The sequence below is a fragment of the Trachemys scripta genome, chromosome 1 (genome assembly GCF_013100865.1).
Source record: "Trachemys scripta elegans isolate TJP31775 chromosome 1, CAS_Tse_1.0, whole genome shotgun sequence".
Classification (NCBI taxonomy): Eukaryota; Metazoa; Chordata; order Testudines; family Emydidae; genus Trachemys; species Trachemys scripta.
Genome location: NC_048298.1, coordinates 60,115,545 through 60,137,764, shown reverse-complemented (window position 1 = coordinate 60,137,764; position 22,220 = coordinate 60,115,545). Strand labels below are relative to the sequence as shown.

General features: G+C 42.3%; 1 protein-coding gene across 1 annotated transcript; it reads left to right on the top strand.

Moving 5' to 3' along the window:
• Positions 1-3,729: 3,729 nt before the first annotated feature.
• C1H12orf66 (chromosome 1 C12orf66 homolog) lies at positions 3,730-19,546 on the top strand. The gene is made up of 3 exons (XM_034770534.1): positions 3,730-4,006; positions 10,548-10,836; positions 18,184-19,546. Exons 1-3 carry the CDS (start codon positions 3,772-3,774, stop codon positions 18,998-19,000), a joined length of 1,341 nt encoding a protein of 446 aa, XP_034626425.1. The 5' UTR covers positions 3,730-3,771; the 3' UTR covers positions 19,001-19,546.
• The last annotated feature ends 2,674 nt before the right edge of the window (positions 19,547-22,220 follow it).

Genomic DNA, 22,220 nt, shown 5'->3' with positions numbered 1-22,220 from the left:
AAAGAACAGCATGAAGTCATCCTGTCTCTTGAAACAGAGTCAATAAACTCTGAGAAATATAAGGGGAAAAGAGCCATTTTGGCATCTTTCACCTAGGAAGATCCTGACTGAGAGAAAGTCAACCGTGGTTGCAAAGCAGAAAGATTGGTAAGTAATCTACCTTGAATAAAGACGGTAGCTTGTTAAATTACATCTTAACCATTAGAAAAGTGTATTTTTTAATTTTGTTTGCTTCTAACCATTTTGTCTTTATCCCTTGTACTTGAATTTACTTAAAACCTATCTCTTTTGATTAAATAAACTTGTTTTATTTATAATCTCAACCAACCCAGTCCTTATGTTTGAATTGAAGTGATTGTCGACTCCAGTTAAAGTAAGAAACTGTGCTTTTGTCTCTTTAAAGGGGCAATGACCCTTATTATTTATCCAAGTGTGCTAGGAGAGGGCTGGACATTTCAGGGCAGATGGTTTGGGGGAAATTTGGGACTGAGTGTGTGTTGGAGACACCCTGCAAGTAGCAAACAAGACTGGAGGAGATCAGGGTGGGGCTGTTGTGTTGTAGGCAGGCTGCTTGGGTCAGAGTCCTGAACTATCGCTGCACAGCACACAACCACTCAGGGAATTGCATACTTGCCTGCTCGCTATTGGTGTCTGGGCTGTGAGACACAACAGCAGAGCATTTAAGGCCCCAGGGTTACAAAAACATAAGAATGGCCATATTGGGTCAGACCAATGGTCCATCTAGCCCAGTGGTTCTCAAACTTTTGTACTGGTGACCCCTTTCACATAGCAAGCTTCTGAGTGTGCCCTGCCCCCCCATAAATTAAAAACACTTTTTAATATATTTAACACCATTATAAATGCTGGAGGCAAAACGGGTTTGGAGTGGAGTCTAACAGCTCGTGACCCCCCCATGTAATAACCTCATGACCCCCTGAGGGATCCCAACCCTCAGTTTGAGAACCTCTGATCTAGCCCAATATTCTTTCTTCTTACAGTGGCAAATGCCAGGTGCTTCAAAGGAAAGTAACAGAATGGGGCAATTATCAAGTGACCCATTCCCTGTCATCCAGTCCCAGCTTCTTGCAGTCAGAGGCTTAGGGACACCCAGAGAATTGTGTTGCATCCCTGACCATCTTGGCTGATAACAATTGATGTGCTTATCTTACATGAACTTATCTAATTATTTTCTCAACCCAGTAATGGTTTTGACCTTCACAACATCCCCTGGCTATGAGTTCCACAGGTTGACTATGCCTTGTGTGAAGAAGTACTTCCTTTTGTCTGTTTTTTGCTGGGTTACTTCCCTCCTTTTATTAAAAGTTTCTTTGTTACATTCATACTTTGTGCTTGCAAAATGGGAAGTGTTGCCTCTTAGAGGTGCCCAGGGGGTGGTGTGTAATTGTCCCAGGTCACTGGGTGGGGGCTCGAGCTGGTTTTGTGTTGTATACTGAACCCGGTCCTTGTTGCTACCAACTCTGACTGGCAGAAGGGTTACATCTGTAATAAAACTGAAGGGGGTAGAAAGATGACTCAGGAGATCTAGGTTCAATTTCCAGCCCTAACAGATTACCTGTATTGGTTTGGGTAAATCACTTAATATCTCTGTGCCTCAGTTCCCTAGCTGTAAAATGAGATGATGACTCTACCTTTCTCCCACCCTTTGTCTGTCTTTGTCTATTTAGATAGTAAATTGTTTGGGGGTAGAGACTGTCTCTTACTATTTGTATTTACAGAGGCTTGCCCAATTCAACCTTGCTTGAGGTCAGTAGGTGCTACTGTAATACAAATAATAATGCTGTTGTTTGATAATGATAATTCTAAAAATTGCAGTTATTCTTCCCATGCAGGAACACTTACTATGTGCCATACAAAGCAGTAGGAGGCCTATGCCAGATACTCCATCATCTTGGTCGGGTCCATAAAATATTTTACTTTTTTGTTTACCAGTTTTGAGCTACACTATTCCTCACCCAGGCTGAGCCTGACAACCCAGGACCTGAGTTTTTGTTTATGGGATTTACCCCAGGAAGAAAAAATATTGTTTCTATTTAACCTTTGCACATACACAGGATCTGAGTCATTTGCCTTGGCCTTCAGAGTGCTGTACATGGTATACAGCCACTTGGCTGGGCATTATGTTTTGATGTTGGATGATAACTCCCTACATCTCTCTCTTGTCTCAGAATGTAATTTATTTGTACTAGGTTTGCTGTTGTACACACTTTCAACTGTGCTTGGCCCTTGTGTGGCATTTACAGTATATTTAGTTATAGAGAGTTATAGGACAGATTCCCTGTGCCCTAGCCCTGAGCCCCCTCCCATACCCCAAACCCTCATTCCTGGCCCTATCCCAGAGCCCATACCCCCAGCTGGAGTCCTCACCCCCTCCCACACCCCAACCCCCTGCCCCAGCCCAGTGAAAATGAGCAAGTGAGCAAGGTGGGTGAGAGCAAGTGATAGAGGAAGGGGGGATGGAGTAAGTGCTGGCAGGGCCTCAGAGAAGGGGTGGGGCAGGGGTGTTTGGTTTTCTGCACTCAGCAACTTGGCAACCCTACTGGTTTTGTCCCAGTGCTGGCCACCAGACAAACAAGCCAAAAAGACTGTGTGGCATAAAACTGGATGAGTGGCTCCCTAGAATAGAGCAAGTCAGAGCAGATGATCTAATGGTCCCTTCTGGCCTGACACCCCTATACGACCCAGCTCCCTTTCTATGCAATGGTTCCTCCTCGGGGAATTCTAAACCAAAAAAAACCAAAAAACAAAATGTGCACAATATTTTAAAATTCTGCCAATGTTATTTCTCAAAATAACACTATATAATCATTTAGTAATTTATTTAAAAATACTGTCAGCAAAGATATCTGTAACAATACAGCCACACAAAATTTCCCCCAGGAGTAGAGACTTAAATAAACCCCTATGACAGCCTAGTTCCTGTTTCTCTGCTTCCCCCTCTCCCCAGAAATTCACCCCCTCATGCCCCCTACCCTCCTAGAGCCCAGGAATCCAGAGGGAGAAACAGCCTGATGCTGGGTTCCCAAGCTTGCAAGGAGTTTCCTGAATGTCATCCCCCGCCCCCTTCCTTCAGGGGGTGCTGAGAATTGCAACTGCTGGGAACCCTCCAGTTCCCTCCCCCGCTTCCGGGCTGCCCCAGTCTTCTATTTCCCAGCCAGGCTCTACAGGATCCAGCGGCCTCTAGCTAAACTCAACATCACTGCAGCCCATTTCTGTGGGGAAAGGAAGTTCCGCGCACACGTGGTTAATTTCTGCACACTTCTGCATTGCATAGTGGCGCAGAATCCCCCAGCAGTAAAGACTCTGTTCACCCCTGAGGCAGAGCAGAGGGTACCGCTGCCGGGGAAGGTGCTGGGATCCCTGAGGCAGCGAGAGCCTGAGCAAAGCCCGCGGGATCAGGCTCAGGCTGCCCTCCCCTGCCACAGGGGAGCCATGAGAACGCTGGGCCGCGCTCTGGGCACCCACCAGCCGCCCTTCCCCACACTCAGCGCCCGTGACAACCGCGCCCAAACCCCACAGAAGTGAAGGCCTTTCTACCCGCCGACGTCACCCGGCTTTTTTTGGAGCATGCGCCTTAGTCCATACTGCTCCCCTTCCCCCCCCACCTCGCACATCACATGCCCAACGAGGGGCGGAGTCAGCGCGGCGACGCCCCGCCCCGCTCACGTGTCAGGCGGTGGCGGGGAGGGGGGGCGTGCGGGGTGGCCTGGCGCATCACGTGCCCGGCGGGAAGCTGGAAGCGGCCGGCGCGGCATGGGCGAGTCGATCCCGCTGGGCGCCCCGGTGCCGCTGGAGCAGGCCGTGCTGGAGACGTTCTTCTCCCACCTGGGCATCTTCTCGTACGACAAGGCCAAGGACAATGTGGAGAAGGAGCGGGAGGCCAACAAGAGCGCGGGAGCCAGCTGGCTCTCCCTGCTGGCCGGGCTGGCGCACCTGGCCGCCGCCGAGAAGGCCTATCACAGCATGACCTTCCTGGGCCAGAAGCTAGGTACCCGCCGGGCTCGGGCCGCGCGGCGCTCGGGGGCTGCCGGGCGCCTCCGCCCTGGGCGCTCCGCTCTGGCGGCCTCCTCCTGCCGCTTGGGGGGCCCCGGCTGGCAGCGCCCCTGGGCTTTGGGGGGCCTGCCCAGGGAGGGGACCGGGCCCCAGGGGCGGCCAGCAGGTGGCGGCTGCCCTGGTGCGGTGACAGTGCAGGGGGCGGTGCCGCTGCTGCATGGAAGCCGGGACCAGCGTTCAGCCGTCCAGCCACCGGACCTGATGCCCGAGGGGGCAAAGGTTCCCTGCTGCCGCTTGTGGCCATTGACAGCAGCATCCCCAGCTACGTGTACTGCTCGCAGAGAGGTGGTGGCTGCTTTCTAGCTGACTGTCCTAATTACAGCCATCCCTTACATCCTGCTGTGTAGTCTCAGCAGAAAGGCCAACGATTGACTGGTTCAGACTGAACAGCTCTGTAACCTGCTAGAAGTTGCCTCTTAATGTCAGAGTTGAGCATGCTAGCAGTGCACTGGGGAAAGGTGGTGCTACCTCTGTCCACGTTCAGTGTGTCCTGAACATATACTAGGATTTTGGCCTCCAGAGTTATAATTTACAAGCATTTAAATTCATACACACAATATTTGATGATCTAATCCAGCAGTTCTCAAACTCTGGGTCAGGACCCCAAAGTGGGTTGTGACCCCATTTTAATGGGGTTGCCAAGGCTGGCTTGGACTTGCTGGGGCACAGGGCTGAAGCCTGAGCCCCACCACCCGAGGCCAAAGCCTGAAGGTTTCAGCCCTGCATGTTGGGACTCAGGTAACTGGCCCCCCCACCTGGGGCTGAAGCCCTTGGGCTTCAGCTTTGCCTCCCTGCCTGTGTCAGTGGGGCATGTGTGGGCTCAGCCTTCAGCCCTCCCTATTGGGGTTGTGTAGTAATTTTTATTGTCAGAAGGGGGTCGTGGTGCAATGAAGTTTGAGAACCCCTGATTTAATCTTTACCCTACTTTATATACATATATTAAAAACAAAACAAAAAAACCAATGCAGGATATTATACCTATAGGGCCACCCTTGGGTATATGATGGGTAGATGCAAAACATGTGAGTTGATAGTATAAGGCACAGCAGTTACTCATCTGGCAACTTAACAATGTATGGCTTTTGAGACTGGGCAAAAAGTGTAAGAATCCCCAAAATTAGGTACTGTGGCCATGGGTCTGGCCAAACTGTGCTCGGTGTAGTGCCTAAAAGGGGTGGGACAGAGGGTTCATGTAATCTTTGCACTCATGGCCCTAGAGCAGGGGCAGTCAGTAGGCAGACTGGGTCAAATCTGGACTTTCAGATGCTTTTGAACACACCCCAAAATCTTTATTTAATTATCATTATTTTTTTCTCCTTCTCTGGAGTCTGGACCTTGACTATAGCCTGACCAAGAAATTTGGACCTTGACAAAAAAATAACTGATTACCCCTCCCCTAGAGGCTAAAGTTAGAGCAGCCTCAGGGCTGCTTTAATTTAACCAGGCTGCTAACAGCCCTCTAAAAGCTGTTACACAGATGGGGATGGCGGGAACATAAGAAGCTCTAGCAATAATCCCTTCTGCCCTCTGCTTGCTTATGCTGATTTTATGCCAACTGGGGATTTCCTCTTATGCGGGGGCATCCCAGATGCCCTGTTGAAGGCAGCTGATTTCCCTTTTACATCTGGAAGTGGCATACAGGGCATATTGAAGGCCGAAGATCTGTCCTATAACTCTCTAGGCACCAACTATACATACAATATAATGGGGGCTAATTTAGCTACAACTAATCAGGAAAAAGATCTTGGAGTCATCATGGATAGTTCTCTGAAGACATCCACCCAGTGTGCAGCAGCAGTCAAAAAAAGCAAACAGAATGTTAGGAATCATTAAAAAAGGGATAGAGGATAAGACAGAGAATATCTTATTGCCCTTTTATAAATCCATGGTACGCCCACATCTTGAATACTGCGTACAGATGAGGTCTCCTCATCTCAAAAAAAGATATACTGGCATTAGAAAAGGTTCAGAGAAGGGCAACTAAAATGATTAGGGGTTTGGAACAGGTCCTATATGAGGAGAGATTAAAGAGGCTAGGACTTTTCAGCTTGGAAAAGAGGAGACTAAGGGGGGATATGATAGAGGTATATAAAATCATGAATGATGTGGAGAAAGTAAATAAGGAAAAGTTATTCACTTGTTCCCACAATATATGAAGTAGGGGCCACCAAATGAAATTAATGGGCAGCAGGTTTAAAACAAATAAAAGGAAGTTCTTCACACAGCGCACAGTCAACTTGTGGAACTTCTTGCCTGAAGAGGTTGTGAAGGCTAGGACTATAATGGGGTTTAAAAGAAAATTGGATAAATTCATGGAGGTTAAGTCCATTAATGGCAATTAGCCAGGATGGGTAAGGAATGGTGTCCCTAGCCTCTGTCAGATGGTGGAGATGGATGGCAGGAGAGAGATCACTTGATCATTACCTGTTAGGTTCACTCCCTCTTGGGTACCTGGCTTTGGCCACTGTCGGTAGACAGGATACTGGGCTAGATGGACCTTTGGTCTGACCCAGTACAGCCATTCTTATGTTCTTCTCCATGCTCCCCCATGATTATGCCCCTACCATGAGATGGGGAGACCACTTATATGCTTAAGAAGGTAGTTAAAATTTCATGCCCATTCAGTTCTCTGCTTGAGACTGCCAACGAGAATGCAAATTAGTGCTGTTGTTAGTGGTCGCTTTTCACTTGGATACCTGCAACTTTTAATCACCTGAGGTAGATTTGATGTGAAAAGAACCTTTTGTAATTACAAATTTCATAAGTAGTTTTGAGGTGCAGTCTGGTTTTGCAGTTCTTTTCCTCAAGTACTATATTTGAGATGTGGGGGATGAAATAATAGGACATGATTGAGTTAAAGATTTTAATATGAAAACGATGGGTATGGTCTGCTGCAATTCTGAAGTAAATATACATCTTTGTGTAACTTACTGCAAATTCTGGGGTGGTGATGTGTATGTAGTCGTCTGATTCTGTCCACTGTCTGTATCCAGGGGAGAGTGCTGTATGATGCTGTTCTAAAATAGTGCAAAAATCATAAGCCCAGTCCTTGGGGTTTCACACAACTGTCACATCTTTCACTAAAATGAGGTGTGTTCAAAAATATAACACCAGCTCTGCAAATATTTTAAACTCAACAGCCACCAAAGTAGCCTGGTTAGTTTCTCTAAAAGAATGGGATAATGATATCTCTATTGACTTTGCTGATATTCTTTCTTGCACTAAAACAGATTTTAAAGTTCTAGGCTTTGTGGCTGGACATGCACATGGGCGCTCTCTTTAACACTATTGGTGCGTGAGAGGCATTTTAAGAAAACCATTCTTTTTCGTCTATCAGTATCTATAATCAGCAATATGAGTAATTCTATGACCAAAACCTGATCAGTAATATCCAATGCCACAACTTCGTTACGTAGGTTTGTAATTTAAAATGTAAGCAAGATAACTTGTTACTACTCAGGCTAATATGTCATACCTGCTGACATCAGATACCAGGCTAAATTGACTTTGGATAATCAGGTATCATTTGTTCAAACGGCTTGTTGTGGACTTTGGGGGCCAGCAGAGACAGGGGTTTTCATTTTGTTTCTCTGGTGTTTGAAAAATTCTCTGTCAAGTTTGCAGTTGCAAAGTATTTGAAAACTCGAGGTCCTGAATGAAACTTTCAATATCTGCATAAAATCTAGTCTTTGAAGTAGTGTTCTTAAAATATATATTATTTGTGTTACATGGATTTTCCTTAACATGTTAACATATCTTTCAGCCTAAAATATGAAGGGAATTCCATTTTAAGGGGTGCACACTGTGAACTTAAAATTCACAACTTCTTTTCCCAGAATGATTCAGATTGGAACAAAGGTGCTGATCCTGCAATCTATCCCTTAAGGGTGGATGCCTGCATAGAGTCCCATTGAAGTCAGTGAGGTTCCACCTGGGGATTGTTTTAGCCCCAGTAGATTCTCCTGCAAGATGGGGGCCTAAGTGCTCTGTGCATGTTGAATCTTTTGCCTTCTGTGTTGAGCCTGCTGTCTGCTGAGAGTTTCTGGTGGTTTTGCCTGGTTCAGTGAACTGACATGATTGCAAGCTGCAGATGTAAGTGGAAGTAATGCATATAGCCAGTGAGTAAGGTTTTATCCAGATTTATGGTTGGAATCCTACTTGTAAAAGAGGGGAGAGAGGTTTGCAGTGTCACTGTACATAATGTTACATGACCTGTGGTGGAGTCTGTCCTCATAATGTAATGCAGCATCTTAAAAGTGGCCTGCAAAAGCTGTTTTTTTTTTTTTGTTTTAAAGAAAGTCTGCCCTTTTTTGCTGCTTAATTTTTTGCATGTAATACATTATTATGTTGGAAAGATGTTATTGAGATCGTAAAATTAAGCCCTCTGAAGTTAGGAAATGAGAATTTAAGTTGCTTATGCAACCTTATTTTGGCCCCCTTGTACTTTGACAGTCTTTAATGACAAAACTATATACTATATTTTTCATAGGATTTATTCTGCAGTTGTGTATTCTCTACTTCTGCTTTGATGGCAACCTGGGCCAAGATTTAGAATGTTCATGTTTACCTTGTTGCTGTGGCACATTGCTTGAATTGTCAGCAAGAATTTGGCAACAGAAGGGAAATGGCAATTTTAAAAAGTTTCTCTCTGCTAACCCTGAAAGGAAAAGGTGCTTCTCTAGCCTCAGGAATTATTGCCTGCCAAATTTCAAAGTCCTGCTGCAGACAATGAAAGTGTGTGGTTTTTTTTTTTTCCTTTCAAAAAAAGGTCCCAAGAATCTTTTTTATAATGGAGTATGCTTAGCATCCAAAATACAGTTTATTAGTAAGGCTAAGATTCTTGTCACGGATATTTTTAGTAAATGTCACGGACAATAATGAAAAATTAACAGAAACCTGTGACCTATCCCTGATGTTTACTAAAAATATCCATGGTAAAATGAGGAGCCTGGGCAGCTGCGGTTGGGCTGGGAGCTCCAGGGTCCCCCCCTGCTGAACTCCAGGGATCCCCCTGGGGCGGCGGGGGACCCTGCAGTTCCCAGCCCCACGGGGCTGGCTGAAGTCACAGAGGTCTTTGGAAGTCACGGAATCTAAAGGATCTAAAATTCCCTTCCCCTTTCAACTCTATATTTAATTTCACTAGTTCTCCAGTCACTATAGAATGGATAAAAATAGTTAAGACCTAAATTTATAATGTAAAAATCAAACAGTAAAGGCTTAACAAAATTTTCAGGCTCCCTTTATTACCTCATAAAGAAGCAAAAAGAGCACAGGCACAACAGTTTTTTCTTTTACTAGGTCACTTTTAAAACATTTTACTTTACTTCGAAACAGGTTAAATATCATGGGAAGGTAGTTGGTGTGGGCATATAATGACATACAACAATACAACAGGGGAGGCTTGTGATTGGTAAACAGCTTAGTAGGACAACAGTCTTTTTGCTCTCTGTTTCACCCCAAGTTATCTCTTGGGTCCTAGCATCCTGTCATCCATACATAGTACATTTTCTTTCTGCTCCATTCATGCTGGTAGCGGCCCTTTGTTGCAGCATCGAGTTGTTATGAAGCAAGGACACCTCTGCAGCAGATCCATGCATCTGTTTAGTAATACAGGTGGCCTTCAGTGGAGATTATTAATTAGAGCTAGTGAAATGGTGCCTTCATGCGGTCCGTTCCTGGCATCTAATGAAGTATCTTTACTTTTTTTTTTTATTTGTTCTTTTAAATCCCAATTGGTGTCAAGCAGCTGTTGAGAAAATACAAGCCCACATTCCCCTTGTTCTCAATAATTTAAGATGTACTTGTTTGCGTTTTGTCTTGTTATGGAATAACCTGCCATGCAGTCCTCTGAAGTATGTGGGTATTGTTTTCCTCTGGGATTTTGATTTGCAGTTGGGTTGTTCGGGGAGTTGAAAACTTTTGGTATACGCACAATTGTATGGTTCACATTTAAATTCTGTCTTACAAATTTTAAATGTTTCAGTTTTTAAAGGGCATTGTCACATTAAAAGGTCTAGTGTTATTAATAGTATCATAGATTATTAAAATTGCGCCGTGACTCATGTGTCTAGTCTCCAGAGAAAGGAGTGTTTCCAGGTCACAGCTGATATGTTAGCAAGGCTAGGCGAGAACTTATTTATACTGTGACCTTCCTGAAAATTGGAGATGGGTGGGAGGCAGGCAGGCAGAGAGGGGAAGTCTTACACCAGTCCCTTGTTGAAAAATGAATTGCAATAAGCATGAATTATGCCAGTCACTGAACAAAATTATGCGTAGTGCCTATGCAAATGCTTATTCCCAGTGTACTTATCTGAAAGGTATTCTGTGAGTGGAAAAATACCTCAGAGAAATATCTTAATGTAGACATTTAGGAGCACCTAGCTGAAAGGAGGCATGGTTGCTCACCATTTCCCAGTATTGTTGTCTATCTTTGCCATCCCTGGGTTTTGGTAATACATCCATATTTATCTGAACAGGTGGTCAGTCATTCTTCAGCCGAAAGGACTCCATCCGAACCATCTACACATCTCTGCACAATGAGCTGAAGAAGGTGGTGGCGACGGGTCGCAATGCACTAGGAGGAACAGCTCCTCACTTGGAAGAGCTGCTTTCTCACCTGTCTGAACAGCTCTGTTTTTTTGTTCAGGCTCGGATGGAAATTGCTGACTTCTATGAAAAAATGTTCACCCTCAGCACCCAAAAGTTCATTAACTCTGAGGAACTCGTAAACATTTTGGAATCCATCCTAAAGAAATACAGCTCAAGGTGAGTTCTTGTTTATTAGAATTAAATACTCAGATGTGTCATGTTGTTCTCTGCAGTACTGTAAATGAGGATGAGGCCTAAGCAAGTCCTCTCCAGCAAGTATAATAATTTTGCTGTCTTATGCTTTTGTTAAGCAGCACAGTCCTCCACCTGAGTTCATGCATTAAACAAATGTGACATGAGTAACACAGCATTTCTCCAGTACTCAAAACATGACCCTTCTTGCAAGAAAATGTGAAGATACTTTAGCTCATCATGGTCACAGAATTGTCTTCTCAGTCATTTCCTGCACTCAGCAAATAGGAAGAGTTGTGTTAATTATAGGCAGTGAAGGGAGTTTTGCAGCAGCAGTGTTTCATGTGAAAAATGTATGTTAAATTCAAAGTGGAGTTAAGTTTGAGGATGAACATAGAATTAGTGTAGAAATAAGATACAAATACTTGCATCTGAGCAGTTTTGTTTTTAGACTGGAAAATGTGCCCATCACCTAGTCTCCAGAAGCATATGTAGAGATTAAAATAATGTGTAGTTTATCTACAGGTAAACTAAAATCTCACTCCAGGATATATTTCTTTATGAATACCATTGTTGCCACTCTGGAGATACTTTACACCATACCCTGAAGTCAACTTGAGATTTACTGGACCAACAGGGCAGCAAGTGCCAGAGTTTCTATGCCCTCTAGCTGCAAACTGTGTAGATGATCAAATTTATGGATGATAGCAGGAGCCCCCAACCTGATCACAGCTGACACAAAGGTCCATACAAAGAGAGGCTGTTTCTTAGTTATCTAAAACATAGAAGCCTTTACACTGATAGGGATTTTGAAATGTACTGTGGGATAAAATTGAAAGTATATAGAATAAAACAATGACAATTGTTTTAAAATAGTCAGCTGTTATAGACAGTCTTTGAAAGCTAACAAAAGTGTTCAGTTTACTTTCTCCTCTAGGTAACAATCACATTCTCATCAGAAATACATTTGAGGGGTTCCTATGTCAGGAAGCTAAATTAGATTTTAAACTGACACATGCTTTAGGAAGAATCAACATAATTCGCAGTGCTGCCTTAAAACATTCCAGATCTAGGCACTGCAGTTTAATAATTTACCATTTCAATGCAACTTCTGCAGACTCAGCTCTTGTTGGCTACCAGTGCAAATGGTTAGATAAAAAGGACACTAATAACATATTGTAAGAAACATAGGCAGAATCACTTTGGAACTGGTGGAAGCTTAAAACATTAAAGGGACAATGCACATTAAAAATTGTATGTTTCAGAAACTTTTCCCTCTTAGTGCTTTTAGCATTATCTAAGACCGGAGAAAAAGATCTTTCTGTTTCCATTTGGTTTATGCTGTGTGGTTGACAGCACTTGTGTAGCCTGTTTCACAAGTCATTGGAAGAGCAAAACATGCTAAGAAATGTAAAATGACCAAAATTGGCAAAGAGATTATGGGTAATACCTGGAAACGTCAAACTTTTAAGAATAGATTTCATGTTCCTGTCACTAGTCTTATAACTTTTTAATGAATTTTTTCATGCTTTCTGTTCTTTAGATAGTAGCTCAGATCCTGCTCTGGATTAGATGGCTGCCTCTATGATGGAGGAATCCGAAAGTGACATAGAGTCAATGTAGAGGCTTCTGTGCCAAAAGGGGGTGTAGCTAGGGCTTCCTTCAACTCTGGCATTCCTCAGTTGCCAGAGCAGTCTCTGCAGCCTACTGCCAGCAAGTGTAGACTAGAGCAGTTTTCACATTGCACCTGATCAGTCCCTATCATATATTAGAGCAATCTCAGAATTGGGGGAGTGTAATAAAGCCACCTTTGTGCCATCTCTTCTCCTTGTCCCCTTCCTGGGAGTATGTGAATCTTCTTCATCTGCATCTTAAAGTCTGGGCCATTATTAGTTAGTTGATTCGTAGGTTTTCAAGGCCAGAAAGGACCACTATGATCGTCTCGTCTGACCTCACTGTCTTTCCTTCCCTCATTTTATTTACTTGGAAAATTAAATATGTTTATGGACATAAAAAATGGAGCAAGGTATCATGCTGTCTGGAGTGGCTCATGACCATGAGTGCCAACCTCCGGGCAGACTGTCAAGAAGCAGGGCAGAGACCCCAAACTAGTTGTATGTTCGGCAATTAGATTTCACCAATCCAGTAACAAGTGTGAACTCCTGAAGCGCTATAACAGTCTTACCATGGAGTCTCAGACAATCCCCTGGGGCATTCCAGTCTCTCTTGCTACCTAAGCAAGCTGGATTTAATGATAGTTGGTTGCTATACACCAAAGATCAGAAAAGACTCAGATTGTTTCCAGTCCCAAGAGACCAGTGACTTACCCCAGGTCAGTTTGTACCTTAGATCTCACTCCAAATACCACGCTTGTGGCCAATTCTATAGTAAACCGTCTAAGGATTTATTAACTAAGAAAAGAAATGAGAGATTTACTACAAGGTTAAAGTGGGCAAGCATATATACACGAATGAGTTACCTTATGGTTCCAAAAGGAACAGGTGTACTTGTGGCACCTTAGAGACGAACAGATTTATTTGAGCATAAGCTTTTGTGGGCTACAGCCCACTTCATCGGATGCATGCAGTGGAAAATACAGTAGGAAGATATACATAGACACACACACACACACACACACACACACTATGAAACAATGGGTGTTACCATATACACTATAAGGAGAGTGATCAGTTAAGGTGAGCTATTATCAGCAGGACAGAAAAAGAACTATTTGTAGTGGTAATGAAAATGGCCCATTTCAGCAATTGACAAGAAGATGGGGGGAAGAGGGGGAACATGGGGAAATAGTTTTACTTTGTGTAGTGGCCCATACACTCCCCGTCTTTATTCAAGCCTAATTTAATGGTGTTCAATTTGCAAATTAATTCCAATTCAGCAGTCTCTCGTTGGAGTCTGTTTTTGAAGTTTTTTTGTTGTAAGATTGTGACTTTTAGGTCTGTAATCGAGTGGCCAGGAAGATTGAAGTGTTCTCCAACTGGTTTTTTTTAATGTTATAATTCTTGACGTCTGATTTGTGTCCATTTATTCTTTTACGTAGAGACTGTCAGAGTTGTAGGAATCGGTCAGCTCTGAATGTCTTTTAGGGCTGAGCCAGGTTGACCCTGGGGATCTCTGCTTCTGTTTCTTAGCTCCAGCCCTGTGAGAGTCCAAACAGCAAAACAGAGATGAAAAATTTTCTTATCAGCTGCTTTGATTTCCTTCTTCTAGAATTCAAGCTGAGGGGATGAGCCCTTTCGCACATAGCCTCTTCATGGCTGTGAAGGAGCAATTAACCAAGTCTTTGTATTGTGATGTCCCTCAATGGCCCATTTAGTTTTGATAGGTTTCAGAGTAGCAGCCGTGTTAGTCTGTATCCGCAAAAAGAACAGGAGTACTTGTGGCACCTTAGAGACTAACCAGTTTATTTGAGCATAAGCTTTCGTGGGCTACAGCCCACTTTATCGGATGTATAGAATGGAACATATAGCAAGGAGATATATATACACATAAAGAGAACATGAAAAGGTGGGAGTTGCTCTACCAACTCTAAGAGGCTAATTAATAAAGATGAGCAGTTATCAGCAGGAGAAAAAAATCTTTTGTAGTGATAATCAGGATAGCCCATTTAAGACAGTTTGACAAGAAGCTGTGAGGATACTTAACATGGGGAAATAGATTCAATGTGTGTAATGGCTCAGCCATTCCCAGTCTCTATTCAAACCTAAGTTGATGGTGTCTAATTTGCATATTAATTCAAGTTCAGCAGTTTCTCGTTGGAGTCGGTTTTTGAAGCTTTTCTGTTGCAAGATTGCCACCTTTAGGTCTGTTACTGAGTGACCAGAGAGGTTGAAGTGTTCTCCTACTGGTTTTTGAATGTTATGATTTGATAGGCCTTCTTGATAGGCAGGAGTAGATCCCTCCTGGCTGGGTTCATGGTTTCGGAGCAAACATTTTTTTACAGTTACAAAGCAAAAAGTTAAATATTGCCTTGTGACAACTAGGTGTTGTAAGCAATTCACAGTTCTTAATACACAGGCTGAATTCCCTGCTCAGTCTGGGACCAGTCTCCCCATTTCAAAGTCTTCCAGACATTCTTGTTGCCATCAGAGTAGATGGGGGAGGTGAGAGGTGACATCATTGCCCCTCCTTTTATACTCTCTACCTGGTGCTGGAAAGATCATTGCTGTGTCACAGGGGTTAGACAGCCCCCATAGTGTATGTTCTCTCACAGGAGACTCCGGGAGGGGTCCACTGGAGAATAGATTCTTCTTAATGAGCCATCTATACATGGCAGGCTAGTCCTGATGTAAATCTATTTTGGGGGTGTTAGTTGCTCCTTTGTTACCACAGAAAAGCTAGCTTGTGGGCATCTCCCAAACTCACACGTTGCAATAACTAACATATAGCTAATTTCACATACAATGGTAATACATACAATTGAACAGGATAGTAATGTTCAACAGATTTTTCAAATGATACCTTACAAGGAATACTTAGTATAAAACATATAACAGTGATAAATATGTGGGTACAAGGTGTTGTTTTGAGGTACAGTGTCGGTGTTCTACTAGAATATTGTAAAAATCCTGTCCGTTTTATGCAATGCTACGCTTCCTCAAGACATTTCTGTGTTACGAGACTTAATTAAAGCAGATGTTCTTGGCATATAACTGTCCATTTATTCTGTAGTCAGCATATTTTCAAGCTTTTAGTCGAGGCTGATGTGTATTTTTGGATTAAAACGGTTTAACGAATCCTGCTATGTAGTGAGACATGAAAAGATCACTATGAGGCATGAAGCAAAGTGGGAGTTGGGAGCTGCACATCATAATGTTAATCCCCAAGACTTGGCAGAACTGCATTTACATGAATGTTTTAGCTGCTGCTAATGATGAATAACCTTCATAGGTCAATATCGCTATAATAAGTGTTCAAACGCTTGATGGTCTAAGTATAGCACATTTTGAGACTATTTAGAAGGAATAGGGTTTCAGAAGAATGAATTCGCCTAAGACAGGACAGTATTCTTTTTGATGCTAACGGACAGCAGATCAGTGAAAATAAATACATAATGCTGTACGTGGTAGAATATTCTTATTAATCAGCACACTAATTTTCTCAGAGAAGTGTTCTAATAGACCTGTGGCTCCCCACCATCTGAAATAGCCAGTAAACCCTGGATCTTTGCTGCAGTAGAAAGCTAAAATGTGTGTTAATTGTCTAATTTATCTTCAGAGCAGTGCTCATCATGTGATCTGTCAGATTTCTTTCAAAATAACTGCCTCCCCTCCTTCCCCCCAAGCTAGAAAGGATGTATTAATGCCACACAACCAACTGCTGATGGCTACTTTAACACTGTTCTATAATCTGTCAAACACCGTTCTCAGGTTTTTGTCTCAGATTGTCAATGTTAATATGCACTAGAGAGATGAGTTATACTGGTTCCTGTTTCCCTTAAAGATACCTGCCAAAAATTTGGGGTGGGGGGAAATGTGCTTTTTTGCTGTTTTAAGATGACTTAAATGAGTCCTGGCCAGCTTAAATCTACCTTTTAATTTCTTTTCCCTTAAAAATATAAGGAATATTACATCTTGTCTTTCCTGTTTTTGCTTAGTGGCCCATAAAAACTAATTGGGAGCATTCTCAGACCTTACTTGAACAAGGTATAACATGCTGACTCCTTCAGGAAAAACAGGATAGACAAGTTCTGAATTAATTCTGTCAGAAAGAAAATAAGAACCCAAACCACACAGACTTTTATGTATCAAACAGAAGCAAACAAGGGGGGGGGGACACACCCATTTCCCCCTTCTGTTATTTATTATAACAGGGAGAGAGAAATGAGTTCTCTCTCTCTCTTTCATTAGATCTAAATTTATTTTTTATTTTAGAATATAAACCCCTATGCTTCAGGACATAAACTAGCCACTCATTTTGAGGGGTTAGGAAAAAACTTTCCATGTGGGTATTTTTTTTCAATAATTTCCCATTAGGGGTTTCTTGCAACTTCCTTTGAAGTATCTGGTACTGGCCACCATCAGAGAGAGAATATTACACCAGTGAGGCCAGAACAACTAATGCATACTATCTTGGATAGGCTCCTGATGAGAAACTTCCTATGGTAATTTTGATATTTACTTTTGAATAGGAAAATTGCATGTAAACATTGTACCTATTCAAAATGAGGATTTAAGTGCTGGGATTGGGGAAGATATCCGCTTAGGAGCAAATCCATGGTGGTTGGAATTCTTTTGCAGTGCCTGTAGGACCAGTCACCGATTTTGCGCATACGGCTATGTTTTTGAAGGGATATTCTATGATGAGTTTCCACCTCTAGCTAAAGTAAGTTCCAAACATACATGTTTGTTACTTGACTGGAAATTGAGTTTCTGTACATGTCACACATGCAAGAGCATGGAGTTGCTCTGCTTCCTCTAAATAAGAGGCATATTAAAAATTCAAGTTAATTTAAGAAAAGTGAGTGGTTCATTCTCTAATTTCCTGTGTCCTATCTCACCCAGGCCTGCTCTGACATGGCAGGACCCCTCTTGTGCATAAAACGTGTAATGGCACTCAGACTAAGAGCTTTATTTTTTTTTTTTTTCTTCAACTTCTGTTGTATAAGTGAAGGGATGATCTTGTCCTCAAATTTCTGGTGTCTGATGGATTCATCCATGATAGCAGCTCCAGTGTGATGTTGGTCAGACCTCCATCAGACCTTGCCCCTCAGCTGCCGTGATTTAAAGTTTGAGAGCAGGTTTGGCAGCAGATACAGTCAATTATGGTTTTATTTACCAATTCCCCCTATTCAGCCTCTGCTGTTCCTATTTCATTGTGAGGAAACAAGTGACTGTGAGGAAGCCTAGTTGGACAACGATCGTGCAATTTTGGGTGTGTTAATTGCTTTGACAGAGATGTCTGGGTAACTAGACCATAACCATCAAAAAGTGTCTTATTACCAGTAGTTATGGAATATTAAAATAATTAGCAGGTTTTTTTTTTTTTTTTTTTTTTTTTAAAGTTCAGCATCCTAGTGGTTGGAAAGGGAAGTGGCATTGGTGTTGGAACTTATCAAATTCTTTCAATTGATACACACACATTTGTATCATTTGTTTTTATCAGGCATGAAGAGATGCTACATTTTTAATTTAAAATATTTATGCAAAAACAATGTTAAAAGTCATGCTTTTTAAACTAATCAACATAGAATTCTTCTGCCTACACTTTGACTTTCAGTGATGTTTTGCCTGCAAGTTGGTGTACTAGTGAATATAAAACTTTTGCTATCATGTGCAACATCCATCACACTTTTAAAAATGTTTTGTTTTCTAGATTTCACCATCCAATCCTCAGTCCTCTTGAAAGCAGCTTCCAGCTGGAAGTGGATGTGCTTGCACATCTTTTAAAGGCCCAGGCTCAGATCTCAGAGTGGAAGTTTCTCCCATCCCTAGTCAACTTGCACAGTGCTCATACAAAGCTGCAGACGTGGGGCCAAATTTTTGAGAAACAGCGAGAGACCAAGAAACATCTGTTTGGAGGGCAGTCTCAGAAGGCCGTACAACCACCACACCTTTTCCTCTGGTTGATGAAACTCAAAAACATTCTCCTTGCCAAGTTTAGCTTTTACTTTCATGAGGCCCTCAGTCGACAAACAACTGCTTCCGAAATGAAAACGTTGACTGCTAAAACTAACCCTGATTATTTTGGGAAAATTTCCAGCTTCATCAGGAAATATGACGCGGTTAATGTTTCTCTTATCTTTGACAACCGTGGGTCAGAGAGCTTCCAGGGACATGGCTACCATCATCCCCACTCTTACAGGGAAGCCCCAAAGGGGGTGGATCAATACCCAGCTGTGGTCTCTCTGCCCAGTGACAGGCCTGTAATGCACTGGCCCAATGTAATCATGATTATGACTGACAGAACCGCTGACCTCAACAGTTTGGACAAGGTTGTTCACTTCTATGATGACAAAGTCCAAAGCACATACTTTCTGACACGCCCTGAACCTCATTTTACCATTGTAGTTATTTTTGAGGCTAAGAAATCAGAGAGGGACTCACATTTCATCTCTTTTCTCAATGAAATCTCACATTCCCTCAAGAACTCCAAAGCTTTTGCAGGCCTAAAGCCGGGATCCAAAGGATAAAATAAATATTGAATTGCAGATTGCAAGGCCATATATTAGACTGGAAAAAATAAATATTCTTGCTTTCAAGGAATACATTGATTCACAATTCTCAGAGTTTATTTAAAAAGGAACCGTTATTTTAATATTTGTTGTGAATGCTTTTTTAGCTAATGAAAACACTTGAATAAAAATATAGAAAGAATTTTCTAGGCTGTGCACATGGGAATGACTTAGCTGTGGTGCACCAAAATGGCTGAGGTATTTTTTTTGCATGGTGCTCTATTCACAGTATGAATTAATATTTTTCAGTCCATGACATTTTGTCCTTAACTAAGTGGAATTTATGCACTTTATATTATGCTGATCATTGACTATAACTTATGCAGAATTTATTGAAAACTTGGTTAGAATGATTAAATTGTCTTTTCAGGACACACTGCTGTTACACTAACTATCAGGAACTATAATGGAATCTTATTTCTTAACAATGATACTCATTGGGGATTATTGGAAACTTGCAGATCTTCAAGCAAACAACTGCAATAAAGTCAATACATCATAAAATGTACTCTTATTTTGGTAACTAATATGTCACTATACAAAAACTTGAAAAATAAGTCTTAGCAATGAGGCTTTTCTTTAACATTTGCTTTTAAATCCCCACTAAACTAGGGGGAGAGTGCCAATATTGTGAACTATAAAGTGTGCAGATTAGCCATAATTCTACAGGATACAGAAGCAAAAAAGTCAAATTTGCAGCACAAGCATAGAGTGCAATGTCCACACAATTACAGCTTATAAAGTACACTGGTAATGTCAAAACTACGGGATGCTAGGTTTTAAATTTCTACTTATGGAATGAAATTGAAGATAGTAGCTTCAGTTTGTGCCGATACTTTAGTGACTCGCAGGTAGTTTGAAATAATCTTGTGGAAAAATAACAAAGCCCTTATATTTCCTTCATCTGTTTGTCTTTCTGATGACAATGCAATAGAAAAATCCAAACCAAAAACTAAAAAAGTCATGTATTTACACTCTCTTACAGTTAGAGTAAGGCTGCACTATTGTTGGTTTTCATAGCTGTTTTTTCTTTAGTACATCTTCAGTTTTGCTTTCTGTTCAGATATCATTACTAACATTTTTAAATAACTTTCCAGTTAAGATAAAAGCCAAAATTGTTTTGGCACTAGGACCTAAGACCTTCTATAACACTTGCAGTGCAGTTTATCAAGTTTTGAAATGTCTCCCTCCCACTTTACTTTTTTTAGTTTAAAAAAAAGACAGTTCCCCTCTCAACTTTTTAAAGTCATTGTGCTAGATGAGTGCTCTCCATTTCCTGTCCAATTATTATTTAAAAAAAATCATTTGTTTGTACTTGTAGCCTTCTTATAAGGGGTGATTCTATCTCCCTTGTGATCAGTACCTTACTCCACAAGCACTTTCATTGGAAATCAAGTGGGACTAATCATAAAGTATGAGGTGAGTAAAGTTGAACCTTAATGGATGCACTTCATAGACGGTAAGCAGGTGTAATAAGCACATCATCAGATTTACTTTATATGTAAAGTAGGTCATTTAAGCCAAAATTTTGGTTGCCCCATTCCATTAAGACTTGCACAACTCGAACCTCATATGGCAAGCATAGTGAAAGCAACTGTTTTCATTTTCTTTTTTATAAGGATAGTGCACTTACCTTTCCCCCTTGATGCATATATCATTTTTCTTAGCCTCCATGGCAGTTGAATGCATATGAGGAGAAAATATACAATGTAATTTGCTTCCCTATAAAATGTTAAATAGAGCCATCCAAACTTCATTAGAATTATATTCAAATGTCATAGTTTTATTGTAAGTGCTTCAACATATTGTCCATCTAGCTGAGAAAATTTGTATTCTATCTGTGCTAGTCCTAAATTAGCAATGGTAACACAGGTTATGGTTGGAAAGACTATTGCTTGCCACTGGAAAGTGCTAGAATGTGAAAATATAAGGTGGGACATGGCCAGCACCCAACTTTGCTGTGTTACAGTTTCCAGATCACACTGTCTTTTAACAGGGTGGAATGTTGCTCTTGCTTCAGGGACCCAGGTCCTTGTCCTTAAAGGTATTTAGGCTCCTAATTTCCATTGAAACCAATAGGAGTTAAGTGCCTCAGTACTTTTGAGAATCTGGGCCCCAATGTGGAGATGGTGTCTGTGTTTTTCCTCTTTTAGACAAACCATTTTAAGAACCCAACCCCCGCTCCACAAAGCCCAAAACAAACAACTGTAATCAATGAATGCTCCAGCCCTGTCTCTTTAGCCTGAATATGAGCAAAGGTGCTGTCATCAGCAGTAGCCTCATCCTTCATTAGGGTAATGAGTTGTTGCACAAACCTTGTCTGCCACTTTTGCCCCTGATAGCAACTGGGGCTTTGGTGGAGGGGTGTGGTTGTAAATACCTTCTCTGCTGGTGTTTGGGAGGCAGAGAGCACAGAGGTCACGGAGAGAGAGGCAAGGGCCAGACCTGCTGTTCATAGGGAGCAGAGCAGCAGCTGCCAGCAGAGTTGCTGAGTTTGGCTAGCGAGTGCACCTGGGCATTTCTCCCTCCAGGGCTCTCTGTTCAGTAGCACCTGTGGTGGAGTAGTGGGACTTGCTGCATTCACCAGCTCACCCTCTGCTGGCTCTGAGGGAAGCTAAAGGCTCTGAGGCTTTCCTGTGTTGTAAAAAGCCCCTTAGTCATGTTGCTGCTTCCTACCTGCATTCATGGTGGCTTATTGGAAGGGTGAGCAGTTATAGGAATAGCATGATGCCCAGTGAAGGCTTCAGGTAAGAGCTGCTGCAGATTTAGCTGGAGCAGGGTGGAGTTAAGGGGCTGGTGTGTTGGCTGCTGGGAGGAGCATAGGTGTTTGCCAGAGGAGGAGTGGGGTAAATGTGTGGGACCTTGCTGAGGAGAGGGAGGAGAATTGTATGTGGCCTGGGAGGTCAAGCTGTGGGGGGCATTGGATATGTGGGTTTGGGGTGGGGGAGGGATTGGATATGGCCTGGGAGTGGAAATTGTGTAGAGCTTTGAGAGAAGCATTGTATGGTTGTGGTATCAGGGATTCAAAGAAAATTAGAAACTGCGTGATATCTGGGGGAGGGGTGGGTTGGCTTGGTGAGGATCCCTGCTGTCTGTGGGAAGGAATTTCTGTCCAGGGTGTTGGGACTATAGTGTTGTTACAAATTCTGAATATACAAAAAAAAAAAAAAACACACAG